Source organism: Podarcis cretensis (assembly GCF_951804945.1).
Source record: "Podarcis cretensis genome assembly, chromosome: 6".
In the NCBI taxonomy this organism is placed as follows: domain Eukaryota; kingdom Metazoa; phylum Chordata; class Lepidosauria; order Squamata; family Lacertidae; genus Podarcis; species Podarcis cretensis.
In genome coordinates this window covers 41,249,503-41,273,910 of record NC_137175.1, presented here as the reverse complement: position 1 = coordinate 41,273,910, position 24,408 = coordinate 41,249,503, and the positions used below count along the sequence as shown (strand labels likewise).

At 40.4% G+C, this 24,408-nt stretch overlaps 1 protein-coding gene across 6 annotated transcripts in view; it reads left to right on the top strand.

Moving 5' to 3' along the window:
- Positions 1-4,141, top strand: part of DYRK3 (dual specificity tyrosine phosphorylation regulated kinase 3) — a 40,628-nt gene extending 36,487 nt beyond the window's left edge. For all 6 annotated transcript variants that reach the window (XM_079979293.1, XM_079979294.1, XM_079979295.1 and 3 more), the window contains one exon: positions 1,360-4,141. In XM_079979293.1, coding sequence (XP_079835419.1) covers positions 1,360-2,931 — 1,572 coding nt within the window. In that variant the 3' untranslated portion in view covers positions 2,932-4,141. The remainder of the gene's footprint in view (positions 1-1,359) is intronic.
- The last annotated feature ends 20,267 nt before the right edge of the window (positions 4,142-24,408 follow it).

Here is a 24,408-nt window from a genome sequence, read left to right as displayed (position 1 = left end):
GTGTGTCTCAAAATGTACTGTCTACATTTTCCAGGCAGATATAGCAGTTAAGTAGTAATCAGGAAGAACCAGAGAGCTTTATCTCTTAAAACTTTTCTTTTTCTGAGCCAATGGGATAAACTGTGTATTGGCATTTCAGTGGAAAGATATGCAAGTTATTTCCCATGAGTTGTTATTTTGCTGCTATGTTGGGATGATAGACAGTAACTTGCTATACAGGAAATGGATAGCATCACTCACCAGTTATCTTCAGACGTGTATATTTTTACTGAAATGGAAGTTCTATTTTCAGTTTCAAGGATTGGCTATCTTTATTTTGAGATTAAAGACTAGAATGGAAAGCAGATGTTTCTGCACTTTCCACAATTGTTGTACAATATAACACAGCAGCTTGTAACTTCCTTGCAGTGTAGAACTAAAAGAGTATGAACTTTAAGTGCGTCTGTTGCCTTTCTCCTTGGATAGAATTTTAGGTCTACCTTCGTATATTACACTGAAATCTTGCAGAAATGAGAAACTCCTTTATTATGTTTTCTTACCAATTTCAGTTTGCTCTTTTCACTGCGGAAAATATTTAGTCCTTTATTGGCACAGGATAGCAAAAGTTCCTTTCTAGGACAGATGCAAAATGTGTTCAGTTCTGCCTTGTTATATAGCTTCAAATAAAGTAGATGAGAACTGTGGAGAGACATATGAGAGTAGCATGGAGTCCTCGGTAACAAAATTAGAATTCACCCATTGCCCTGGCCGAATTCCATTTGCCCTGTGAAAAGGCTTCTATCATAACCTGCTTCTGCTTTGTATCCCCTCTGTGTGCCTATTTGTGGTGTTTTGTATTTTTTCATCCTTGTAGTTGGCTTCCTGTGGTTCTAAGATGGCAAATATGCATACTTCAGCTATGGCTTGGCTTATGCCAGGGGTTGCCAACCTGGGCCTATGAGCACATTAAAAACTGGGAAAACAATCATGGGCACTACACGCATAGCAGAACCCAAGCACTCACTGCAACCTATTATGTTGACTACAATGGAATGCTGCTTCAAGACCAATTTAAGTGGGGGTGGGGTGTGTCCCTGCAGACACCAGGAAAAGCTCTGTGAACTTGTGTGCCTATGAGCAACACATTGGTGACCCCTGGTTTAATGCTAAACTTTCAGCACCTGCCCACATGTCGGGTTGAACAGTAGGTGTTGCATAGCTGCTCTTGTGCATGCTTGTGCGGTCGGTTGCTTCTGAACTAGATCAGAATAAGTGTATTTGTAAATGTGCCATCTGAAAAGCTTGTCTTGTTGCTTCTTTGTTTCCCCGTTGTTAAAATGAGAACTGAAACTAAAGATTTGCTTTGTTTCATCCTAATAGGTAACTACTAACCCAATCACAATGAAGGACCATCCTCTGACAGGCAGCCAAGTCAAAGTGGAGCAGTTATTTGAAGACTCTGGCAACAGAAGGAGCAGTACTCTCCAGTCTTCAGGAATAAATGCCTCTGAGAGGTCTTTTCCAACTCCAGCAAAAGATAAAAGCATTGATAGCATAAGTACCAACAAAAATAGTGGCAGCTTGACAAAAGCACACAAAACCGGAAGTCAGTCCCCAGAACAAGCACTGAAGCAGTACAAACAGCAGTTGTCAGCCTATGAGCAGCAAGAAATATTGAACTTTCCTGAAATTTATTTTGTGGGTGCAAATGCAAAGAAAAGGCAAGGAGTCATTGGAGGCCCAAATAATGGTGGATATGATGATGAACAAGGCAGCTACATTCACGTGCCTCACGACCATCTTGCCTACCGATATGAAGTACTAAAAATAATTGGAAAAGGCAGTTTTGGCCAAGTAGCTAAAGTTTATGACCACAAACACCACCAGCATTTGGCCTTAAAGATGGTACGTAACGAAAAGAGGTTTCACCGGCAAGCGGCAGAAGAAATACGGATCTTGGAGCATCTCAAAAAACAGGATAAAACTGGTGGCATGAATGTTATTCACATGCTGGAGAGTTTTACCTTTAGGAATCACATATGTATGACCTTTGAACTCCTGAGTATGAATCTCTATGAGCTGATCAAAAGAAACAAATTTCAAGGCTTCAGTGTGCAGCTGGTACGAAAGTTTGCCCACTCTATACTGCAATGTTTGGAGGCTCTTTATAAAAACAAAATCATACATTGTGACTTGAAACCTGAAAACATTCTTCTAAAACAACAAGGGCGGAGTGGAATCAAAGTGATTGATTTTGGATCCAGCTGTTTTGAGCACCAAAGAGTCTACACTTACATACAGTCTCGATTCTACAGAGCCCCAGAAGTCATTTTGGGAAGCCGTTATGGGATGCCCATAGATATGTGGAGTTTTGGCTGTATTCTTGTGGAACTGTTGACTGGTTACCCTCTCTTTCCTGGGGAGGATGAAGGCGATCAGCTAGCTTGTATGATGGAGCTCCTTGGAATGCCCCCACAGAAGCTGCTAGACCAATCCAAGCGAGCCAAAAACTTCATCAATTCAAAAGGCCATCCTCGTTACTGCACTGTAACGACACAGGCAGATGGGAAAATGACTCTTAATGGCAGCAGATCACGCAGGGGGAAAATGCGTGGTGCTCCAGGCAACAAGGATTGGGTCACCGCATTAAAAGGCTGTGATGACCCCGTGTTTATAGAATTCCTGAAAGAATGTCTTAATTGGGATCCTTCTGCACGGATGACTCCTACCCAAGCTTTGAAACATCCTTGGATTTGTAAACGAGTACCTAAGCCACCCTGCATGGATAAAACATCAGGCAAACGGATTGCTCATTATACAAGCTCTTTCCCAGGGATAGGTTCCAGATTACCCCCAGTTGTTGGGGTAGCCAACAAACTACGAGCTAATCTAATGTCTGACTCAAATGCCAATATACCTCTATGCACTGTGCTACCAAAATTGGTCAGCTAATAGAGAATTACATATTCCCAGAGTACATATGCTGTGTTTTTAATTATATCCTTGAAATATAAAAAGATGACAGAATGCGCAGAGGTCTTGGAAAAAAAGAGAGAAAAGAAATGGATTTTTATTGAACACTAAATCTTGTATAAACACCCCCCCAAAATCAAAACATAAGCATTTTAAGGGCTATGATTGTTTTATCAAGTTGTTTCAGCTAGAATGTGGTGCTTGTTACATCACTTTTGATAGGTCAGCACATTTGTTTTGTTCAGTGAAGTTACGCACTATGTAACAGATGGATTTTATAGCACTGTTGTAATAAAACTCAAAAACCACTGCTCATGCGGACAGTCTCACTTAGCAGACAGTTTGCTGCAAACCACTTCAAAGGTAAATAAACTATGCATTTAATTAGCCACAAGTGAACACATCAAAGAATGATGGTCAAAAAGCACAATACTTTAATATCTATTGGTTGTTGTTATAGTAATTTCAATGTACTGAGTGCCAGATTTTGGTGTTTGGGAAGTCTTTTGTCTTTGCCAGGAGCCCTCCTTAAATTTGCTTGCAGTCTGTGGCAATAAAACACTCCTAAGAAGAGTTGGTGCTGTCCTAAGGCTACGAAGATACTGGTGTTGGGACTCTAGATATAACGTGCTTGGTTCCTTTCCCTCATCCATCCATCATGCAAAATTGACTGAACTAAACTTTATAATTTAGCATTTGTTTGTGGAGGTAGAAATGTCTCCTTGCCTTTTAGTGTCATTATTTCCCCGAAGGGTAGTTCTTTTAGTGTCTTGCAGCAAAAACAACTAGAGTCTCATGGTAACGTAAAGACTACACCTAATTTATTGTGGCATATGGTTTTGTGGATTATAGTCCTCCTCATCTGAAGAATGCACCTGATGAAGTGCACTTTAGTCCATGAAAACGTTTGCCATAAAAATCTTTCAGGTGCCATGAGACTCTGCTCTTTCAGAGTAAGCTGCTCTTAATTTTAGTGAATTGGTTCAAGGACAAACTGTTTTAAAGCAAGTGCAGTTTCCAAGAGGTTGGGGCAAGGTTAAAATGCCAGTAATTAAAAGTTCATTGTGGAGGTGGGCGATTTGCATAATCTGATTGAAGGTTCAGAAGTTTTGTACAGTAAAATGTAATGAAATGTAGCAGTGTCTGATTACTGGAAAATAAAAGGTGGAAGATGTGTATTAATGGTTAAGATAGAGAGAAGTTTGCTTCTGAGTTTAAACCTCCAGACTTACATTATTTGACAGTCACACACTTGTTAAGTCTCACAGCAGTTTTACATATACCTGAGGCACATTTTATAAGCAGTACAAACTTAACAGATTACTCTGACTGAAAGAAGTCTCCTAGCCAAAGGTGTTGTTAGTGTGAACTTGTGTCAGATATTGATCAATCAGTTAAGTCAATGAGCATTTTCGTTCAGGGTGGAATCCAGCATTGCATGAGCAGGCTTACCCTTCTCCACCCTGGAGCCACCCACCAAAAATCTTTGTAGAGTTGGGGAACCTTTCAGAACTGGTTTGGGGAGGCTACAAGGGGAGGAGAGAAAGGGATACCTGTTTCACTTGTGCACCAATAGTGTTGGAATCAGTCCTGTTTCTGCATTTTGTCATTTGTTGACCCATTCTGTGAGGTCGTTAATACTTGATAGGAAAAGAGCCAGTCACCGACAGACCAATTTGCATCATCCTTCTGTAACACATATTACATGCAGGATACAACACCAGCATTTTTTTTACTCTCCAAATACATTATCTGCTTTTAAATTAAGATTGTCTTTATCTGTAACTGTAATGTATATTCCAAATTGCATTTGAATTGCTATTATTATTATAGGAGTTATTTGTACACTCAGAATACTCATTCCACACTTGGGCTCAGATTTTTAAGAATTTGCATTCAGTACCTGAAAGCCATGCTGCACCTATACACAACCTGCCCTGATTCAAATTAAAAACCCTATGTATAAGTCAACTGGGCTGTACTATGATCCATATGGGATTCTTATTTGAAATGGAATTTTTAAACCTGCAAATATAACAGTAGTAATGGCCACAATGCCAGTAAGTCTTCAAGATGGTTTATGGATAAAAGGCTACTGTAGTATCTCAGTCCTTGGCAGCAGAGATTGTGAGTGAAGGAAAAAGTGCATAGACTGCAGTAATTTAGTTGAAATAAGCAAATAGGTCATTAATATTGCAGGTAAGGAAAAAACAGCCAGAGAAGAAAAGCAGTCTTCTATTAGACACTTTTCTTTGGCATATGGTTCAGTTGCATCCCCAAGCTCAGAGTAACTGTCATCTAACTATAATTTTTCTTTTGCCATCCTTTCTGTGAAGACAGGCAAACTTAAACTTCTCTCAGAGATATCTAGAAGCTGTTTAAATATTGTGTAGCTTAATCTACAATGGCTTGAATATTCTGTTTGTGTTTCCGAGATGCTAATTCACCTGTGCTTTAAAATTAACAGGAGTGAAACAGAGGCAACTTCAGAAACGGAAATCAATCATCAATAAAGCCTTTTTATTACCCTTTAGGCGTAGTAATTGTAAACAACTCCCCCCCCCCCTTTGGAATAGTTATTGTCTTCAGAAAGTCTTTAAATTAAACTGTGGGTCTTTTTAAACGTAACATCCTGTCCCCCGTCCCCCTTTTTGACTGAAATGGCTCATATATGATGATCTCAGCAACATCTCCACTAATCCCAGGAGGACAAGCAAAAAGCTGATTGTGCACCCAGACCTTTGTACTGAAAGATCAGCTGAAAAGTTCACTTCTCTAGAATAGCGTAATAGCATTGTGAAAACTAAGAGCTTAAATATATTGAACAATTTGCACTACTTAGTTATTATAGTTACACTATGTCAAGCATAAAGTGCATACTTTCCCTAGAAAAGTTTTGTGGCTTTTTTGTTAATTTTATTCTAGACTAGTTTGGCCTCCTACCAGCCCCATTGGTAAAGGAAATCAATCACTTTGCAAACATTTAATTTAGTTTTTAAATCTGAAATTAGTGATTTCCTAAATCAAGCAGGAGAAGGGATTCAGTAGGCTACAAGGCCTCTACCAAGACATGATTCTATGACTAAGAATATGTTGCAGATTGTTGATGAAAATAAATTTCTCTCTACAGGCAGCCCTCCATTTACGTGTGTCCAATATGCATGTGATCGTGTATATGCACATCACACTGAACCCGGAAGTGACTCAGACGCGTCATATAGACATTACTGAAATGTCACTAAAAGGGCGCAGTGGATTGTTTGCAGGCTTTTCCAATGGGTTTCAATTATACACAAACGGGGGGCTGCCTGTACTAATATATGTGCTATGTTGGATAGAGCTCTGTACCTAAATTAAAGCAGCAACAACAGCATCACATAGTTAATTAACTACATTACCTTTTCAAATGGGATAACTGATTTAAAATACACTTTTTAATGTATGGTCTGTCTTCCACAAATTTCAGTCCTATAAAAGAACTAGCCTGAGAGTGTTAATAACGTTACCTCTCAGGAAACAATGGAAAGATTTATTCCAGCCACGTAATGCAATTACCATAAGTGAGAACACTTGCCTAGGTTAGTACAAGATTCCACTGATTCTAGTCATATGGTGTACTGTCTCTTTCAACCTCCATTATAAAATGAGAAGTATCTGAAATCCTTGGAATAGTCAAATGCTCATGGAAAATGTTGTTTGCAAATATTTGGATGTAATCAGTTTTACTGCTAAGACATCTATCAATATTAGAACTATGTAAGAGGTTCATTAGTAAATATGCACTGCTGAAACTACAATTTAATCTTCCCAATTCTTGTCTGTTGTGCCATGCTTTACCATCCTGCATCCATTTCCATGCAATACTGCTCAAGGGGCAGTATCCATCTCCATAATTTCAAGGATTTTCACTTGCACAACGGAATTCCACCCCCTCCACGTGTGTACACCACACCCTCCCCAAAATGCTTCCAGGGTGTTGGGGAACAGATTTCTGCTCAGAATAGGGGCACACAGGAGAAGGAGAGGGTGGAAGTTACATTGTGCAAGCAGAAATCCTTGTGCTGATGGAACTGAGGGAGTTAGTGCTACATTGAATGCCATGCAAGGTTTCCAGTGTATTAAAATCTGTCTAGAATACTTGAGTTAGTTTTGAAAGTTGTTGCATCTTTAACAAGGTGAACGGTGCAGTGAATGTTGACCTGCATGATAGATTCATCTCTCTGTGAAGGATCACTTGGGAAATGTCCAGTTTTTAACTTTATTTAAGTGGGAATGAAAAATATTTCCTAAAACTGTAATTAATGTATTCTTTTTAAAAGTAGTTTTCTTTTGCAAAAGGTTGTATGTACTTCCAAAGAAAAAAGTTGAAACCAAAACAATTTGCTCTTACTATTTAGCAGTTAGACAGTGAAATACCCATTAAAGGGAACCAACATCCACTACTTTGTAAGAAATACCCTGTAGTCTAAATCAGTATTTCCCAACACATGTCATGACCTGCAGTTAAATCCTGTGCAAATGGGTTGTGGGCTTTAGAAGTAAACCCAAAATAATTATTGCTTTTGGTTCTTAACTGGTATGATGATATCTCTTACACTGTTTTGTTTTGTTGTGTTGACACAACTGAATGTCGGAAAGGCTCAAATCTTACAAATAACACTTGGGAACAACTCTCTGGCAGCTGGTGGCAGATCCTGTAGCAGTGACCATTACAGCTTGCCTCTCATGCATAGGTGCTGCTTTCAGCAAATAGTCATTCAAAACATCTCCCTATCTGAGCACCTTGAAGTGTTGCTTGATCTGCTGCTCGGGTTAATTAATCGGATGACGTTTGCTTAGTCAAAATTTGTCGAGTACTTTTGTGCTGAAAAAACAATTCTGAGTGGGTGTGAAACCCATTTGCAGCTGATGTCACACAGTTGTTTGTGCTAAAAGAACAACTCATTGAACTTTCATATGATAGGACCCTCAAAGATAAATTTTCAGAAGTGTGTTTATCAGATTTTTGGCTTCATGTTACCAAAATTGCTCAGTTACCACTGAGTATCCAGAGCTTACGGATTAAGTGATGCCTGTGATGCTGCCATTTGGTAGCACATAACTTTGTAAGACAAGCTTTTCAGCAGTGATTGCTCTGAAGACGAAATACAGTAGCGGGCTACGTATCAGTAATGATCTGAAGCTACGTCTGACAACCAGCAAACCCTGCACCGACCTACTCATTGGCAAAATACAGGCTCTGGCATCCTGATTCTTGCCAAAATGGACTTAACATCAATAAAACTATTTAAAATCCTCATACTTCCATTTTATCTAACACTGCTTATGTAGCTATGTATTCACAATAAAAAAAAGTTGTAGCTTGTGAAGAAATAACCTACAACCAGACATTTGGTGTTCTTACATTCCCAAAAACAAAACTAAATAACCTCATAGGTACTATAAACATGTCCACAAATTCCAGTAAATTTGGGGTTCTGGGGCAACATACCAAAAAGGCTGGGAACTACTGTTTCAGATGGTTCGTAGATGAAGCAACAAATGAATAGGAGTAAAATTTTACCTAGTTTTGTCCTTAGCACCATGCCTTTTTAATTAATTTACTATGCTGCATGAGTGATGGGTCAGGGAGGTTATCAGCCACTTATAACACACATGCACCAACCAAGGTGTCCCGTTTACTCCCATGAACACATTTTATAGCTACTGGTATTCCTCAGTGTTGTGACTATTGCTTGCTTGTAAGTATCATTGATGCTAATAGATCTTGCAAGCACTGCCATATATAGTGTAGATAGATACAAACATCTACAGAAGGTAATCTTCATGTTTAAACTCTTGGGCTGATGTATCCGTCTTGGAACTTTGTTTCTAGATCTTCACATCTCCACTCAAATTTGAGTCCACCCTTCTTCCTCCATCATCTTACCGCCATCAACATCTGTGGTTCTCTTGAGTTTGTTTGTTTGTTTGTTTGTTTGTTTGTTTGTTTGTATGTATTGTCCTCTCTGACCCATTAAAGAAAGTGTTGTACATTAAAGAAAATGTGCTATGATTTCACCCTGTGGTTGCTGAACGTGAGCTCTAGTCAGTGTTATGGAACTGGACATCCTAGAATCTTGCCATAGCATTCTTCTGCTGTCTGTCAGTCTTCAAATATAACTCACAGAAACCCAGCATGCTTTTTTTATCTCTGGACTGGAAAGGAAAACCCAGCACAAATCACTTAACATTGATTTTCTTTGAATCCAAGCCTGTGCTTCTGTACGGTAGGTTACCCAATTAGATAATTGCATAGTTTGGAGCTGAAGTTACAGCCTGTAAAAAGGCCGCCTTCACAGCTACGAAATACAAAATGATATGCTCAAGAGATTTTGTGCAGAAGCAGTTAATCTTCATGAAGTCAGTCTACCAGTAAGTAGCCAATGTAACCTCTCTGAAGGAAATGCATCCATTTTATGCTTAAAGGTACTTTCAAACATGCATTCCTGGGTAGAAATGGGAAATAGAGCACCTGTGCTTCGAAATAGATATTTTCTTTTTTTTTGGGGGGGGGAGAAAGAAATAGATATCAGAAAGGTCCTCCATCCCATGGGGGATAGAGCTCCTTTGCTGCATTGCAGCTCTTTATCTTATGTTTGATTGGTAAGGCTCTCCTTCAGGTAATGAACCTGAAGAAGTAGGGACGCATCATTCTGTTCAGCTTTGATCTTTCCTTCTCCTGAGCCATCCAGTGTAGGAAGTGTCCCTTTTTGCATTGGAGGCAGAGATGGACTTATTTCTCCCATTCTTGGCAGTGGATGGAAAGGAAACATCTCTCAAGTGCATTCACTGACAGGCTTGTCAACTTGGGCAAGAAAGAGACTCCTATTGAACCACTAGAATAAATACAATTTATATAGCAAGCAGAAATGCTCATGCTGATGGAGCAATCTCCTTAGCACTTCATTGAATTCCTCCCATGGTTTAGCATTGTAGGTGTAAACCCTGCCAAACTATGTGGTTTGTTGACAGTAAAGAAAACAATTTGAAGCTATGTTGTTGGCTTACAAACCTTGGTTGATTTTAACTATGACTTGGTGTTACATGTGAACCCAGCAGCCTTCCTTAATCCTAGTTTATTTGGCCATCCCGCTCCAGACACTCACCAAACTACAAAGGCACAAGGCAAAAGATTCATAGAATTGTAGAGTTGGAAGGTACCCAAGGGTCATCTAGTTCAATCCCCTGCAATGTCAGAATCTCAACTAGCTCATACATCACAGTTAGCCCTCCAACCTCTGCTTCAAAACGTCCAAGGAAGGAGAGTCCACCACCTCTTGTGGGAATCCATCCCACTATTGAACAGCTCTTACTGTCAGAAAGTTCTGGTGTTTAGTTGGAATCTCCTTTCTTGAAATTCGAATCCATTGGTTTGAGTCCTACCTTCCTGAGCAGGAGAAAACCAGTTTGCTCCATCCTCAGTGTGAAAGTTCTTTAGATATTTGAAGATGGCTATCATATATCTCTGTCTCCTCTTTTCTAGGCTAAACATACCCAATTCCCTCGAACTTTCCTCATAAGGCTTGATTTCTAGACCATTGATCATCTTGGTTGCCCTCTGCAGGAAAACAAAGCAAACTTGGGAGAAACAAGCTACAGTTTGTTTGATAGACTGTGGTTAAACTTAGGGTTTGTGTGAACCAGTCCATTCAATCTAGGAGGACTGACTTCTGTGAAGAAATACAAATAGACTGTTAAAGCCACAAAGGCAGCTACAATGAGTGCTTTTGTTTATGGAATGTATGCATATTGCAGAATTGTACTCCGGGCTTGCAGTTTGCTTTATCTTGATGCAGAAATCTCTCTTTTAATGCAGAATACACATCACTTGTTAGAGTAGCATCACAGGGTTAGTAGTGGTTGGTTCAATAAGTGCTATGTGCCTTAAAAATATTGTATGTGCTATGCATTGGTGGAGAAGGGGAAGAAGTCTGCCTAATATCCATTTTAAATTCCACCTCACCCCACCTAAATTGGAAGGCTTTGGCTGATAAGCCAGCAAGTGATTTTGTTAGAAAATAATAGGATAGCCATCAAAGTATTGGCCCATAAAATGAATGCATTCAGATTTATGTTCACGTTATGACAGTGGGGGTATCTATTTTTTTTTTTTATTATTATTATTTTACTCTTCTGGAAAAAGATCTGTAGTTACTCAAAATGGTTTTGCAGACGGGAAAGCAATCTATGACCCCTCATTCTTTGGGCAGAATAAAACAGCTGCATCCTCAACATTTTCTCACAGTGTTGTCATCAGGCTAAATGGAATGTACACAAAGGTAATAAATGTTCAGAGAGCTGCTGCTGCTGCTTGCTATACATAGACGCAGCCAACTGCAGACTTCTGCAATGCAAGTCTGTACATATAAGGAGTGAAGGTGCAGTGCAAGAGAATTAAAAGCAAAGGAGGACTCAGTCTGATGGTGCAAAGTTGCACAAGAGGGATTACTATAAACTCATCAACCAGATACTGACCCAAATTTGTTCTTGGTGTGAATTACTCTCATCCAATGATTTATTTACACAACCTCTGATCAATCGGAGCTCTGATCATTCCTTGCTGCAGCGGGCATGTGGTGACAAATTGATGAAGGATCAGTTTGGATATGTGCAAAGGCCATTATTCAGAGCCCAGTGCTTGTAGGCTCTCGAGGGGAGGGCCTAGGACAGAATGTGCTCCTATGTTTACTACTCTATTTAGCTACTCTATTCACTCCACTGTTCAGGCTCTGCAAAATGGTATAAAAATCAGACAGTCCCTGCTCTCAAACGTACAGCCTAAAACATACAATGCAAAAAGGAAAGGAATTGTGAGGGAAGAGGAATAAAGCAAACTTTAGCAATAGCAATTAGAGAGTTACTGTAATGACTAGATGAAATGCAAAGAGCTAAAGGAGTGGAAGAGCCAGAAGTTGCAGGTTATGTCTGTAGATTTATGAAAGATGGAAGAGTAGGTCTGGAGAAATAGGTTGTCCTATTTTCACAGAACTTGCAGAAATGGGAGTCTTTCTCTGGAGATATGATGCTGGATCATGAGAACTTGGTCAATTTCAAAGAAATTAAAACGCACAGTGTTTGTGAAAATATATTCCCTTTTGCATCGAGAAACCTGCATGCACACATCTCCGTCACATGAATGTTGGATGCATGGCTTGGGTGATGCTTTCAACACGTGAGGGGTTCATGCGACCCTATTCCTTTGCTTGCCATTTTACAGCCTTTTGTGATAAATAAAGCTGTTTACATATGTGACAGGCATGATCTGAGTTTGAGCTGTTTTGGAGACATGCTCACAGATGACGCATCTCATAAAAGTCCAGCACTTCCTATTTATTTTCTGCCCCCCTCACTCTTCGTTCCTCCCTTTGACCTCTGGCTGCCTCACCTCTCTTGATGGTTAACCAGCTTTGGATGAGCATCTCTGATGTCATAGATGACCTGTGTTGGAAGGGTGAGGTCATAGCCCCTCTGGGTGTCCCTGCTTTATGCTCTGAAGTTGCAAGTGGCCTGGTTATTTATTTCTTTTGGGACAGTGATGAGAATTGAATTCCAAGTTTCACTGTCAGTTGTTAATTGAATTTAAAAGTGCATAAATATTTGGGCCACAGGCTTTCTTTCTTTTTAAAAGTACAAATCAGATGAGTGATTCTGGAGGCTTCTGATATCCAATCACTCATGATGGATATATGAAAGTTGTTTCTGGTAAGAGAGATGTCACAGTTCCCTTTTGGTTTCTCTTGTTTTTAGGCTGTACATCTGACAACTATTGGGTTTTGCATAATATTTTTCATGGATGCTTTTAACAATGCTAGGTACATTAGGGATACCTGAATAATTTAGAATGGTAATGCATTCTGATCTTGGAGCTTGCTATGCTGTTGCAATGTTTGGTTACATTTGTGGAATGAAAAAAATCATCCTCGATCAATGCATGGTGTTGATAACAGATAACATAAATGGAAAGATATTTGAGCTCTGGGTATCCAATATTCTTGCTATAAAGTCATCAAATTGGAAAGGTTGTGGATGTAATTTTACACCAAGAGTGTTCTGCATCAACTTGCCACTAATCATGAAAATAATTAACATGTGCAAGTGGAGAATGAAAGCTATAGGCATGGAATCTCCCTTCATTGTTCTTGTTATTACAAGAGCAGTTAATCACAAGGATAGATCTACTGTCCATCTGCTCTTGCCTGAAGTTATTAGATGTATCATGGGAAAAGTCAGTGACTTGACAAAAGTATTATTTCCTAGCTGTAGTCTTGAATGCCTCTCCTTTGTTTGATTCTTTTGCTTCCTTGTACAGTCTGTAGATACACCCTCTTTTGAACACCTTTGTGTGTAACTTGCAGAAAGAGAGAGCGAGCGTGCGTGAAATAATGTCCAAGAATAATAAGGACAAGGCCAACAGTGATGGTGATAATAAATGAATAGATGCCAGTTCAATAAATTTTTGAAATTAAATTTTCAAAGTGACTTTTTGCATAAAACTGGAGCATCAATCAAGTACAAGCAAGATTAAGTTCATGGGCCAGGATGGAGCCAGCTGACTGTATCTTGGCCAAGAGGCAGTGATGCATCCAGATGTAGACCTCGTACTAAGGGAGATTGAACCACAATATCATTTTCGAGAGCAAGGGATTTCCCATATAGGCCAGGCAAAGCTGTAAACTGTCTCTAGCAAAGGGTAGAAGCTGAAAGTACATGAACCTAACATCAAATGAGAATCCTAAATTGCAAGAAGGAATTTCCTGACACTATGTCTCATTCTGACTGGGTTCTCTGCTTCATGTTGTCGTATGCTTCCAGTGCCCACTCCTGCAAAGCTCCCCACAAACATTGCCAATGTGTGGTTGGCTATTTCCAGCTGTCTAGAAAGTGTGTTTAGGATTTGCAGCCTCAACCTGCTAATTTCTCTCAGTCTCTGTTTGTGCTGCTTTACGATGCCTAATGCTAATTTACAAACTGCCATCAGATTTTCAGTACATTTCAGCCAACAAGAGAGTTTAATTTTTGAGGCACACTACTTTTTTGCTGCTGCTCAGCTGCTGTTAATGACGTTGCATTGCCCTCTTGATAACCCCACCCTGTCTTGAAAAGAGCAATGTGCCAGATTACTCTTGTGTGCCTATCACACAGCCCAATAATGAGTTTGTGTGGATTATCGCTCAACCTAAGTACGGTTTAGATGAGGCTACGGTTGGCAGAAATATGGTCAAGTCAGGTTACAACAGGAGATCTCATTCACTTGTAGTGAGAAACGATAGGTTGGAGGCAGTTTATTTCGCTCCAATGTGTTGTTATGTCCTCATAGGACAAGAGCACATGGTCCACGGTTTGTGGTCCACGGCAAGGAGGATCAAGCCAGATTCCCTTCAGTATTTAGCCTAGATTGATTTCTCTGGCACATTAATTCTCTTACAATCTCCGCCAGCTTCCTGAAGCCATTATTTCTTTATAGCTGATGTCTCTCAGCAACATATGCAGCCAAGCATTTATTAAGTTTGGTGAGTAAAAGAATGTTCTGTAGAAGAACCCTATGCCCCCTTGAGCAAAATCTCTACTCCCAAGCAGAAACTCCCTCACCTATAGAAGTTTACACTAGTCTAACATTATCTGAAAAATACAAAATACAAGCGAACAGGCAAGCAGTGATGCACATTGTTTGGAAGTGGTAAAACTGGCTATGCAACTAAATTGCATTCCCTCTTTCTATGAATGGTAGTCAACACTAATCCTGCTCAGAGGAGATCTATTGAAATTAATGGAATAATTTAGGTTCATTAATTTCAGTAGTTCTATTCCGAGTAGGATTTTAATGAATACTACCCTGTGCTTCCAGAGTGAAGGTAGGATTATGGGGAGATGGATAAGGTGCTCTTGTATCTATGCATCTGTCCTATGGTGAAAGTTATGAAGCTCTCACCATCTCATATGATTTGAGAAGCATGGAAGAGGAAGCGTGACTTGCTTGTGCTTCCTGCCTTAGTACCGGCACATATGAAGAGTGGGTTAATTCTGTTTCTATTGAAAAATTGGGCACATAGAGCTACTATAAAATACACTTTTCTGTATTTTCCAGCAACTCTAGTGTGGACTTCCAAAAATTCATGTGGGAATTGGAGCTAATCATACATTCCACTGCTAAATTTTGAAGAATGCATCCCTTTGCCATTGTAGTAACACAATTGGTACAGCTACTCAGAATGTTTTAGGAGGGATCATGTGCTTTTACTAATCCTATATGGTTATGGTAAAAGGCCCCATACAGGCAATGTATTGGGCTCATTGTGGTATCCAGTGCTTTCCCCCTTCAGGGTACTCAAGGGTACGCAGTACCGGCACCTTTTTTTCTAGAAGAAAATCACTGGTGGTATCTATTTGTTCAAATCCAATTGATGCTAATGCAGAAAACTGGGAGCATGGATACTTCCAGGAAGAGGTACCTCTTGCTCCCCAGTGTTGCTTCTCTGACCATTCAAAAGGATTTTCAATGTACTCCTGCTGCAAAGAGATCTTTTGTGCAAAACGCCAATTAAAACAATTCTGGGTGAGCGCATCTTTATAACAAAAGTATATTCAATTTGTCTTGATTTAATCCCTATTCCATTGTCTAATATGCATTTGTTTTATTGAGAGTCACCTTGAGTACATTTTGGTGTACCAAATCAGGACAGAAATGACTGAAATATATTTAAAACTTAGTAAGCCCTTCATAGCAAAGTGTCTTATATATATATATATATATAAGTTTTGTCTTTGGTATAGTTGAAGGATTATTTCCAAGCAGCAGAGCTAGGAGAGAACGCTTACCTGAGCTGCTACCAGCCAGAGTAGACTGTTCTGGATTACATGGACGAGTGGTCAGATTTAGTAGCTCCTTAAAGAATTGTTTATCTAGCTCATGAGTGGGTAAGCTTTGGCCCTGTGGGATGCATTTGGATCCAACCCATAGCCTCACCTTCTCAACTTCAATGCCGGCCTCAATGATCAATCTTAGGGGAGAAAGGTCCTTTTTCTTCAAATGGGATGTTTCTCCCAAGACTAATTGCCACATTGTAAGTGTGGGGGAGGCAGCTGGTCAAAGAAGTCTCAAGTGCTTAGGATCTCTTCAGTCAAAATATTTGGGGGGGGGGGGAGAGGGTCAAGTGCTAAGCCATTTAGCTGGCACATTATCTATAATGAGGTGTCATCACATCCTCAAGAAAGTTCTTCTCTCTGTCAGCGTTATAAATAAGTGTACACTTGAGCTCTGGTTTAGTTACAGCTATGCTAGCAATAGCAACCAGCTCGACTGAGGAAGCAGGCACAGCATGCACTCAGCTCAAGGCATTTCCCAGCTGAGTCTACCCCCATCTGGGACATAACAGCCCTCAGTGTGTCAAGAAAAGTGGGCTCATCTCAGGCCTCGATTATTTCTGTTGGCAAGTGCCTTGTGGCCTTCCACACCTAAGAACTTTAGAGTTGCGTTTGAATCGTTGGTTGCTGAGTAACTAGGAGGTGAACAAGGAAGCAATGACACTGTGCCTTCGTTTTATTTATTTTGCTTTCTTTTTTTAAAAAATGAAAATCTTAAGGAGAGCTGTAACAGTCAATGTGTTCTTTTAGAAACATCCATCAGCAAAGGGAATTCTGAGAGAGAAAAATTTAAAACTGGCTTTCTCCACAATTGAGTCTAGGTGGCAGCTGTAACAAACCTCTGCCCCACAGATGCTGACTTCCCAAAATCCAGACGCTGGAAAAGTAGCGGCAGCAAAAGGGTCGTATGTTTAACTCTTCCCCTGCATTCTGCTCCATCACTCTGAATTGGCACCCGCACTTGGGTGTTGCTAGGTATTTAAAGGACTCAGGGCACAGGGCTATGGTGCCAAGGTACAGCAACTGTATGTATGCTAATTTATATTTATAAATGCCTTTGGGCAATTCTAAAATAATGTGTGGCTGGGATCTCACCAGCACTGTATTTTGCAGAGTGCCCAGCCACCCTGTAAGCAAATTACTGTTTTTAACTTTTAAAAAAGAGAAGGAAAGGGGCAGGAGATTTGGGGCCCAATGTAAAAGACAGAAGGCTCAGCTCTGCCCCTCCATCAATGCCTCTGCCTCCTCAAACTGCTTCCCCACCCTAGAAGGCTTCCCAAACATGTGTTTGCCCTTGGAAACACTCATTGGAATGCTGGAGGGGTGGGAGTAGTTTGATGTAGCGAGGCATCAGTTAGTTAGGCACCCACTCCTGCTGCTGCAAAGCAGTAGAACACTTGCTTAAAGTGTTGGGGTTTAGTGATGTGTGATTCCGTATGATATTCTGTTAGCCCCTAAGGAACCTGGGAACTGCAGTTCTGCAACAGTCTGTCAATGAGTTAAGCATTTTAAAAATGCTTAGCTCATTGACAGAACCAGAATCCCCAAGGTGCCTTAATAATAATAATAAATAAATTTTAATTATATCCCGCCCTCCCCAGCCGAAGCCGGGCTCAGGGTGGCTAACAACAATAAAACAGTATAACAGTACAACACAACACTCTAAAATCATTCATTATAAAATTAATTCAAATCAAACCAATGGCAACCATTGGGCCAGAGCTCTGCGAAGATTGCCGAAGGAGGGAGTCAGGCTGTGCCCTGCCCAAAGGCCTGGTGGAACAACTCTGTCTTGCAGGCCCTGCGGAAAAATGTCAAGTCCCGCAGGGCCCTAGTCTCTTGTGACAGAGTGTTCCACCAGATCGGAGCCACAGCCGAAAAAGCCCTGGCTCTAGTTGAGGCCAGCCTAACCTCTCTGTGACCTGGGACCTTCAAGATGTTTTTATTTGAAGACCGAAAGTTTCTCTGTGGGACATACTTGACAGAGAGTTTAACAGCACACAGGAAAGAAGGAAGATGCCTTGCAGTGAGTCAGACCAGAGGTACATCTAGTGAATTACAATACAGTGACTGCCGCCAGTTCTCCAGTGTCAGAGGAGACTCCTGGCCCTACTTGGAGATGTCTGGAATTGAGTCTGAAAATCTCTGTATGCAGAGTATGTGACCTATTACCGAGTCAGGTCACTTCAGTTAAACAGGTTGAGATTCATGAGGCCCAATATCTCTCAACCATGTTTTATACAAGATTCAGCAATAAGAGGATGTCTATGTGGAGTTTGGCATGAGCTCAGAAAGAAACCTGGAATTTTGAACAGGCAGAAGGACTTTATATTCTGAGAATTTCTTTAACTGAGAACATGCATTTAATTCCTGTAAATTGTGAAGCTAGATTTATTTTATTTTATTTTTTAAAGGTTAGTACTGCCTGGTGAGATTTTCTGGAGTCAGAGGATGCGAGATAAGATTTTCAGGGCTCAAGGCATAGCTGTTCAATACTTTGTATTGCTGCCCCATGACTACCAGAGGCAGTTAATTTTGCAAAAGGAGAAAGAAGGAAAAGTAATCTATTTTCCCTTTAACTTTCTTCTGACGTAGTATTTGCAGTATCTTCAGAGAGTCAATGTTTTTATCACAGAGTGTGCACACCGGAGCATTCTGCATGAGGGAGAGATGAAAGAGCTGAGTCAGATCTGGAAAGGGTGGTTTTTCTTGTATATTTCTGCAAAAAGGCATGCTCAAATTGAATTTGCTAATTTAGTGCATGCACTGAAGAAAACGCCCATATTCTTTATGCCAGTTTATTAAGAAAGGGCATATGTATGCCAACGCCTTTCAGGTCTAGCCGAGCTTGTACTTTTTTATTATATGCTACTTATGAATGCATTTTTAAGCCACTTTATTGTCTAGATTATGATAAATCCTGTATAAATTTAATAGGCCCAGGTTGGGTGTTTTATGGATGAGAAACATCTGTGTCTGGGGCCAGTTCCAGTGTGTGTTTCTTTAATTTCATCCCTAGGGGTGTAGAAGTGAAGGCAGAATATTATGTCATTGCTTTTCATATGATCACATGTGTTTAGTGTCCTATAGAATCAGAATTACATGCATGCTAGGTAGCAGCTGAGCTTTATTTCAGATGACACCTTGGGTGTCAAAATGATTAAGATTAAACCTGATTTCTTGGTTTTATTGTGTATGAGACATAAAAAAGACAGAGTCCTATTTGCTTTAGAAGCATCAGAGAAAGGAAGGATTGAATAGTGGCAGTATTCATCGCTCAGCCAGCTGGTGGTGTTTCATGTTTTTGGCAGTGACAATTGTAGAGAGTTAAGCTGCCATGGAGATCCAATTTAATGTGACTGGGGTCATTCCAATGCAAGCAGTGTGTGGCTCCAAGTCCTTCATTCCTCTCGGTGTGAGACAGATGAGACCAATTGGTGAAATAGCACAATACCAATGGATTGGGTGTGTGTGTCCATACTTTTCTCCCTGTGATGATATGCTTATTCACAAATGTTTCCATTTCCCTACTCTGTTTCTAGCAACCAAAGGGTAGAGCTGGGTTCAAGCATGACCTGCTGACACAGCTCCATGGGACAGAAAGTTACAAGAACATCAGCTTTGAAAAAATAGCCTTTGATTCACATTTGCCAGAGAACAAAACTCCCAAGTCACATATTTACTAAGGAGGGCTGGCTAAATTCTGATCTAACAGTACTAACTGTGCCTACCACGGCTGCTAAACTGGTTATATTTCCCCAAAAGTTCTTTAACATTTTTGTTCTGTATGTCAGAACAGAATTTTTGACAAGTGGAGTCTTAGAATCAAAGTGGTTTTTTATTATTGTTATTACAACCTGGTTGCTTAAGGTAAATTTTTAAAATTTGAATTAAAACCAGAAGGTTGCATATTTTTGTTGTATGAATATCAGTTCAGATGCTAGCTGTTAGCTGTGAAGTGGATGAGGTGGTTGTCATGCTGTATTTGAATTGTTTGAGATTAATTTCCTAATCAACTAATGAATCTCTGTGTTTCTCAATTTCTTTATTCTTTATTCTGTGACTACTACTTAAAGGTAAAATCTGGGCAAAGCACTGAGCAGCAGAATAGTCCAGATAATCAGATCCAGTTGTTGGCTTGAAACGGGGACATTAAGCTTGTGTAAGCTCCATGAGCTCTTAAAGCAATTTCACTATTAAAGAAACAGATCTTCAAACCAATCTTTTTGGTGGTGGCTGCGTAATGCTCTCCCTAAGGAAGTTCACATGAGAACTTGTTTTTAAGTGCCCTTGGAATGACTGGTGGTTTTAGATTAAGGTTTGATGGAATTGGATGCAGAATCCAGAACCCTGGGAGTTTGATTGTAATTGTTTTTAAATCAGAGCCATAAAAGATCCTTGTGGCTTTTAAGAGTCTTGTTACATTGTTAGCAGTATCTGGTGAAATCTCGGAATCAAAAAATTGTGCTAAATAGGATTTCCAGTCAAGAGGGGTGGGGGACGGGGGAATCAGTTTGTTTTGTAGGCTCTCATTGTTCATCAGTATGTTCAGTAGAAACTGAGTCAACAGTGTGATGCAGCAACAAAAAAAGCTAATGCTATCCTAGCGTGCAGCAACAACACAAGTATAGTGTCCAGATCAAGTGAATAGTACTGCTCTATTCTGCCTGGGGCAGAGCATACCTAGAATACTGTCCAGCTCTGGGTGCCACAATTTAGGGAGGATAGTGACAAGCTAGAATGTGTGCAGGGGAGTGACCAAGATGATCATGGGTCTGGAAACCAAGCCTTATGAGGAATGGTTGAGGGAACTGGGTAAGTTTGACCCATAGGAGATTTAGAGAAGATATGATAGGCATCTTCAAATATCTAAAGGGCTGTCACACTGAGGATGCAGCAAGCTTATTTTCTCCTGCTCCAGAGGGTAGGACTTGAACCAATGGATTCAAGTTCTAAGAAAGGAAATTCCGACTAAACAGCAGGGAGAACTTTCTGACAGTACAAGCTTTCAATAGTGGAATGCACTCCCATGAGAGCCAATGGACTCCCCTTCCTTGAAAGTTTTAAAGCATAGGTTGGACAGCCCTGTCATGTATGATCTAGTTGAGATTCCTGGATTGCAGGGAGATGGGCTGGATTACCCTTTGGATCCCTTGCAATTTTATGCAGAACAAACATCTATATTCCAATTCACCATCATCCTCAGCTTTTCTTGGCACAGAATTTTGAGAGGTGTGAGGATTTTCCATCTGCTATTGATGGACTTGCAGCAGAAAATGGTCTTGGGCAATGGTACCTGCTCACCTCTAAATCTTGGTTTATTACCCCTCTTAAGGCTCCCAAACTATTTGAATTCCTTAACTTCTTCAGCTCATAGATATTCCTTTCTAAAGGCAAGATTCAACACCTTCCCATCGAACGTGCTGAGAAATAGATTCTCCAATGGACAGATATCGCTCTTATGTGATTGTAATTGTGGGGCACCGAAATTGTTGCATCACATAATTCTTGACTGTGCTTTTCACTTACCGGCCAGGAGCAAGTTTCTTGCTCAATATCTAAAGGGAATTGCCGATGATACGATTGAAGCCAAACTGAGATATCTACTAATTGATGATGACCCCCTAAGATTACTCATGGTTGCCAGATTCTTGATCAGCGTCCTATCCCTAAAGAAGAGAAACGGACTCCTGTGTGGCTCGGATAATCCCTTTAAACCATGATCTATGTTTTAGGATGTAATTAGGTGATATCACCATTGATATCCTTGATTAATTTATGAGCAGAGGGCGATGTTTAGGTTACAAATTTACTGTAATGTATGATGGTGGTCCTTGTTTTTGGTTCTGCTTTGGCTTCTGTTTGTCTTTTGTAAGTTTTAGCGATTTTAAATTTGGAAGTTTAAGTATAGTATGTTGGTATGAAACTGTCGTGTGACGGGCCAGTGGCCGTAATAAAGATCAATCCAATCCAATCCAATCCAATCCAATCCATCTGCTATTTCATAGTGCCAGACTCCCAATTTATAAAATTACACATGGTGCATGTTGTAGATTATGCTGTGTTAATAAGTAGAAAGTGGGGCATGCAGCAAAATGTAGCAATATAAAGAATGCCAGCCACATCATCTTCTATGATACTCCCATTTCATTCCCACTCCCAGAAGATACACTCAGCATTCTCTGGCCACTGAACATGTTTAGAATTCAGTGGGCTTGTCCAGATTCCCTCACTTACATTTCCCCCCTCTTTAAAGTTACTGGACCTATGCAAACAACCCTGCTGATACCCCCTTCCTGTGCACGGATGATGCCATGTTGGCTATATAAATACAGGCCTTCAGAGAATGAGTTCACTATTAAGATACAGGATGCTGATGTGGTGATGCAGTTCAGGTGTATGACATTGTTCATGCCTTACCCAGCGCTCATTGGTCCATGGGCCCAGAACTTAAGCTATGATCATGTAGATGTTTCTAACTGGCTCTTCACAAGCCAGTGTTCTCAGTGTCTTGCAAGATCTTAATTGAGTCATGCCCCAAAGAGAAGGTGAATACTTTTTTATTAGGTCTCAATGGGTTTTAGCCATGAGTTCTCTCTTGGTCTGTTGATGACTGGTCTGAACCAGACCAGAGATGTTTTGAAGTGGCCTGGGGACTTTGAAGTGGCCTTGTGTCTTAGGGACACAAGAGCTAAGAAGGTGAAAATGCCTGTTTAGCCCCAACTTTGCCACAAGGAGTCTTTTTAAAAAAAATATGCAAAGTACACACAGTCCTACCCAAACCAAATGTAAACAAGCTAGCCTTTAAGAAACAAACTGGAGTAATTGTGGGAGAAAGGAAAGATTTGCCTCACCTACATAGCTGTTGCTATTATGTTGGTTGCTATGTAAACAGTTTTATTTCTGGCTCACACGGCATACCAGGTTGTAGGTCAGGGCCATTTAATCCTACATTATTGGTTTATGTTTGCTGCAGCCTTCGTCCACTTCAAGTTAGGATGAAAGCTTCTTCAGCATTACTCAGGAGCAGCTGTTCTGGCCACCATAATGGCAGTTGCTGCTCGAGATCCATTGCTGGCATAAAAGTTTTTTTTGTCAGTACCAGAAAATAGACAGTATTCCCTCCCTACCCCTCTCCCTTTCCCAGAGCTGAAATAGCTGCCACCTGCTAAGGAATGCTGCTAAGACAAGCCGATGACAGGCCTGAGATGGACATAGGAACGTTGTCCAGCAGGGTGGAGATTACTAGAAATCTGACAAAATCTTTTCTAATTTTATGTGGTGGTCAGGAGCATGGAATGGAGTGGGGGAGCTGTTCCTGTTCTCTTTTAGCTGTGAACAAAAAATGAGTAAATTCTTTGACAATCTTATTGCCATGTAGATCTTTCTAATGAAAACAGTTACACATCAGTGCAGTGAAACATTACAGTATTGTTTCAGCAGGGATAAGGGAGCACAATATAGGTAACCAAGTCCCCCTTTATTATTTCAGTTGCTAATTTTGGATGTTGCACCTTCATACAGCACAGTATTCAGTCCTGCTGTGTTTTAATCCTTAAATCTCTCCATCTGGTCTTTTATATTCAACCTCACACTACTAAGAGGGCTGGCCCAAACCATTTTTCTGCTTGTGGTAAAGGACAAGATGATGTGTGCCACCATTCCATGTTCAGAAGCTAACTGTGCTAGCAGTTGAATCTTATTTCAATTCTCATAATGGGGCCATGCCCTCGATTATGACTGAGGTCAGCAGGCTAGTTATGGGTGTGCAGAGCAGGCCATGTGATACACATACAGTAGTTCTGCCTTAAAACAGAAGGGTAAGCCAGCAGGCTTCCACCACTGCTCCCCAGCGACTTCCACCTGAGGCAGTCACCTCATTCTGCCTAATGATAGGATTTGCCCCAATCACTAAGAAGCCCCAAAGGCCCATGCAATGCCATATAGGGTTGGATATAGCCTGTCTCTTTTTGCCCCCGCAAATGTAATGCTAATGTCCTTACATGTGGCTAGAGTCCCACAGGGGTAAGGGCAGCTGTTGGCATAGTAATGCTATTAGCTGTTCCAGTACAGTCACCAGGTTACATGCTTTTGCCTTGTCCTTGAATCAGAAATTGATCTTAATATTTTGATTCTGTGAGCTGTTTTGCCAGGGCACTTGCAGCATTAGCTCTTCTGACCTAGTTTTTTTAAGTACTGTACCACAAATGGGATGAAATAGTATATATATGGGCTGCGTTGTTAATGCAGCACCATAAAGCACTATACTATGCTGGCTTTGTAGAGACGTTATGCTGGCAATGTAGATATGCAGACACGTATATTCTTCACTTTCCTTAGTAGACTTTAAGAACATAAAAGTTATCTGAGGTAAATTGATATTACTTATTATTATTGTGCAGTTCTTTCAAGTGTTCAAAGCACTTCACACACACTATCTACGTGTAATTCTTCCAGCAGCCCTGTATGGTTTATTGGTATTATTATCCCCCATGTTGCAGATGGGGGAGGGGAGAACTGAATCTGAAAGGGAACAGGGGTCACCAGTTATTT